The 2,500-nt window shown below is 43.0% G+C and overlaps 1 protein-coding gene across 1 annotated transcript; it reads left to right on the top strand.

Moving 5' to 3' along the window:
- The first annotated feature begins 482 nt into the window (after positions 1 to 482).
- LOC138053447 (uncharacterized) lies at positions 483 to 1,442 on the top strand. Its single transcript, XM_068900082.1, has one exon. It carries the CDS (start codon positions 483 to 485, stop codon positions 1,440 to 1,442), a length of 960 nt encoding a protein of 319 aa, XP_068756183.1.
- Positions 1,443 to 2,500: the final 1,058 nt, after the last annotated feature.

Raw genomic sequence — 2,500 nt, 5'->3', positions numbered from 1 at the left:
GGTCGTGTGCACCCTCGTAACCACGTGACCAAGTCAAAACCCTAACAAAGAGATGTTTGCCGGGTTTCATAACCAGTTCCCCTCTATTAACTATGGTGAAACCAAAGGATGCAACAAGTGAACAACCGACGTTAATCATCTTCAGTGATGGATCCAGCAACGCCTTTGGTGCCTGTGCATATGTAAGATGGAAACTCAATAATGGACGATATAGCTGCAGACTTATACTATCAAAAAATCGACTCGCACCGATAAAAAAGATGTCCATTGATAGAATTGAACTGTGTGGAGCTTTGTTAAACTCAAGACTAAAAGCATTTCTACTCACACAATGTAGATACAAGTTCGTAAAGTGCTACCACATCGTGGACTCCCAAATAGTGCATAGCGTGATACAGAAAGAATCGTAAAGATTTAATACCTTCGCCGCAACCCGCGTAGGAGAGATACAACAGAATACAAACCCCAAAGAATGGTTTTGGATGGAAAGTAAATATAACATAGCATATTGGTTAACTCGTGGTAAGAAACCTAATGAAATAAACTTGGACAGCACCTGGCAAAATGGACCCAGCTTCCTTGAGTTGCCCGAATCCGAATGGCCAATACACAAAACACTGACAAAGGAGCAACTTCCCGAATTAATCAAAATAGCATCCACTATAACCAAACCTTTCAGTAAAGATGACAAGGACACATTGGCGTCAAGAATCAACATCGACAGATATTCCGATTTTGGAAAACTAATCAGAGTGACAGCCAGAATTTTGACAATGTACCAAAGAAAACCGAAATCTTCCTTCAAACATGCCGGACAGTCACTAATTCCAAGTGATATAGCAAAGGCAGAAAAATTCTGGATTATGGAAGCGCAAAAAAGCATGTATAAAGACGTTGAAAAAGTACGATACAAACGCCTGTGCCCCAGAAAGAATACAGATGGAATATACGTGGTTGGAGGACGGGGAGAAAGGTGGATTGAGATGAGTCACAACAAAAATGAAGTTATCCTTCTTCCCTATGATCATCGATTTTCACGTCTATATTGTGAACATATCCATAAAAGAGGGCACCTTGGCGTTCTCTCGACAGCCAGTAAAATTCACACAAGATTCTGGATTGTCAAACTACTGAAGATGGTCAAGTCTATCAGATACAACTGTGTAATATGCAAGAAACTAGACAAAAGACTGAGTGAGCAAATTATGGGAAAATTACCAGTGGACAGATTAAAGCCGTCTCCTACCTGGACTTGTACTGCTATTGATCTATTTGGACCATTCAAAATTCGAGACGAGGTGAAGCAAAGAACGACTGGGAAAACATATGGAGTGATATTCAACTGTTTCGGCACCCGCGCAGTACATGTAGATCTAGCCGCAGATTATAGCACTGAGAAATTCCTTATGGTCCTGCGAAGATTTGCATCAATACAGTCCTGAAAGGGCGAGATGGCCGAATCAAATGGTTCGCTGCAGGAACAGCATGGCCCTGGCTGGTTTCCTGAGGATTATTTGCATGAAGCCGGAGGACAAACCCACCGAGACTTACTTGCCAAGCTTGAGTCGCTCCCTGTCTGAGGACTTCCGAGATTACATTGCCAGAACAAAGGATAATACAGCCCACGAAGAAGCACAAAAAATTCGAGGAACTCGGCGTGGAAAGAAAGCTCTCATTGCAAGGTTAGTCAATCAGATAAATCGACACATTGACAAACAGTTAAGCAAAGAAGCAATTGCTTCACTAAAGTTAAACCTGGAAAAAGCGGTATCTCAATTAGAGAATATTAATCAGACCTTGTTTGAACTCAACCCCGATGACGATGAACCAGAGTATTGGATGGAGCAAACCCTCGCCCCTGTCTATGACTGCTTCGACATCATTGAGATTATAATGCCGAACGAGCTACATTGGACGCCAAACTCGTGAAAGAAGTGGATGTAGTGTTGGAACCAGAACCCTCGAATCCTTTTGAAGAGAGTGTTGACAAATCATTTAGTTATGACAACTCTAAGAGTAAAACCTCAGTTGTTCAGAGCTTGCCATCGACTGTACATCAGCCAGACAATATTGGAACTAGTCAAGTAACACAGCCGCCCATAACCGCTATTGAATATAGAGTACCCAATGCAACCAGCACAAGTAATTTATCCACAATCAAGCTACACCTTGTACCCCACCCAAAGTTTCTCTTACCCATCCTAGTACAGTTACATCAGTAACCGACTCAATTCCCACTCCTGTAGTATGTTGCAAGCCCCCATCTAACCTAGATCATATTAGTACACCATCTACACAAAACTCCCCTTGCAGGGGCTGGGCCGTACCCAATCAAGTCCCACCTAACATGTAACAGACTAGTGCACCAGCCACACAAAACTCCCCTTGGAGGGGCTGGACTCTACCCAGTCAAGTCTCATCTCACCCAAAACAGATTAGTACACCAGCTACACAAAACTCCCCCTGGAGGAGGGCGAAGGCCTTCAAGCACTTAAACACT

This window comes from Montipora capricornis, chromosome 6 (assembly GCF_036669925.1).
Source record: "Montipora capricornis isolate CH-2021 chromosome 6, ASM3666992v2, whole genome shotgun sequence".
In the NCBI taxonomy this organism is placed as follows: Eukaryota; Metazoa; Cnidaria; class Anthozoa; order Scleractinia; family Acroporidae; genus Montipora; species Montipora capricornis.
This window is presented reverse-complemented; position numbering and strand designations above follow the sequence as displayed.

Coding starts and splice junctions, on each gene's coding strand:
- LOC138053447 (XM_068900082.1), top strand. CDS start 483: ATGGAAAGTAAATATAACATAGCATATTGGTTAACTCGTGGTAAGAAA.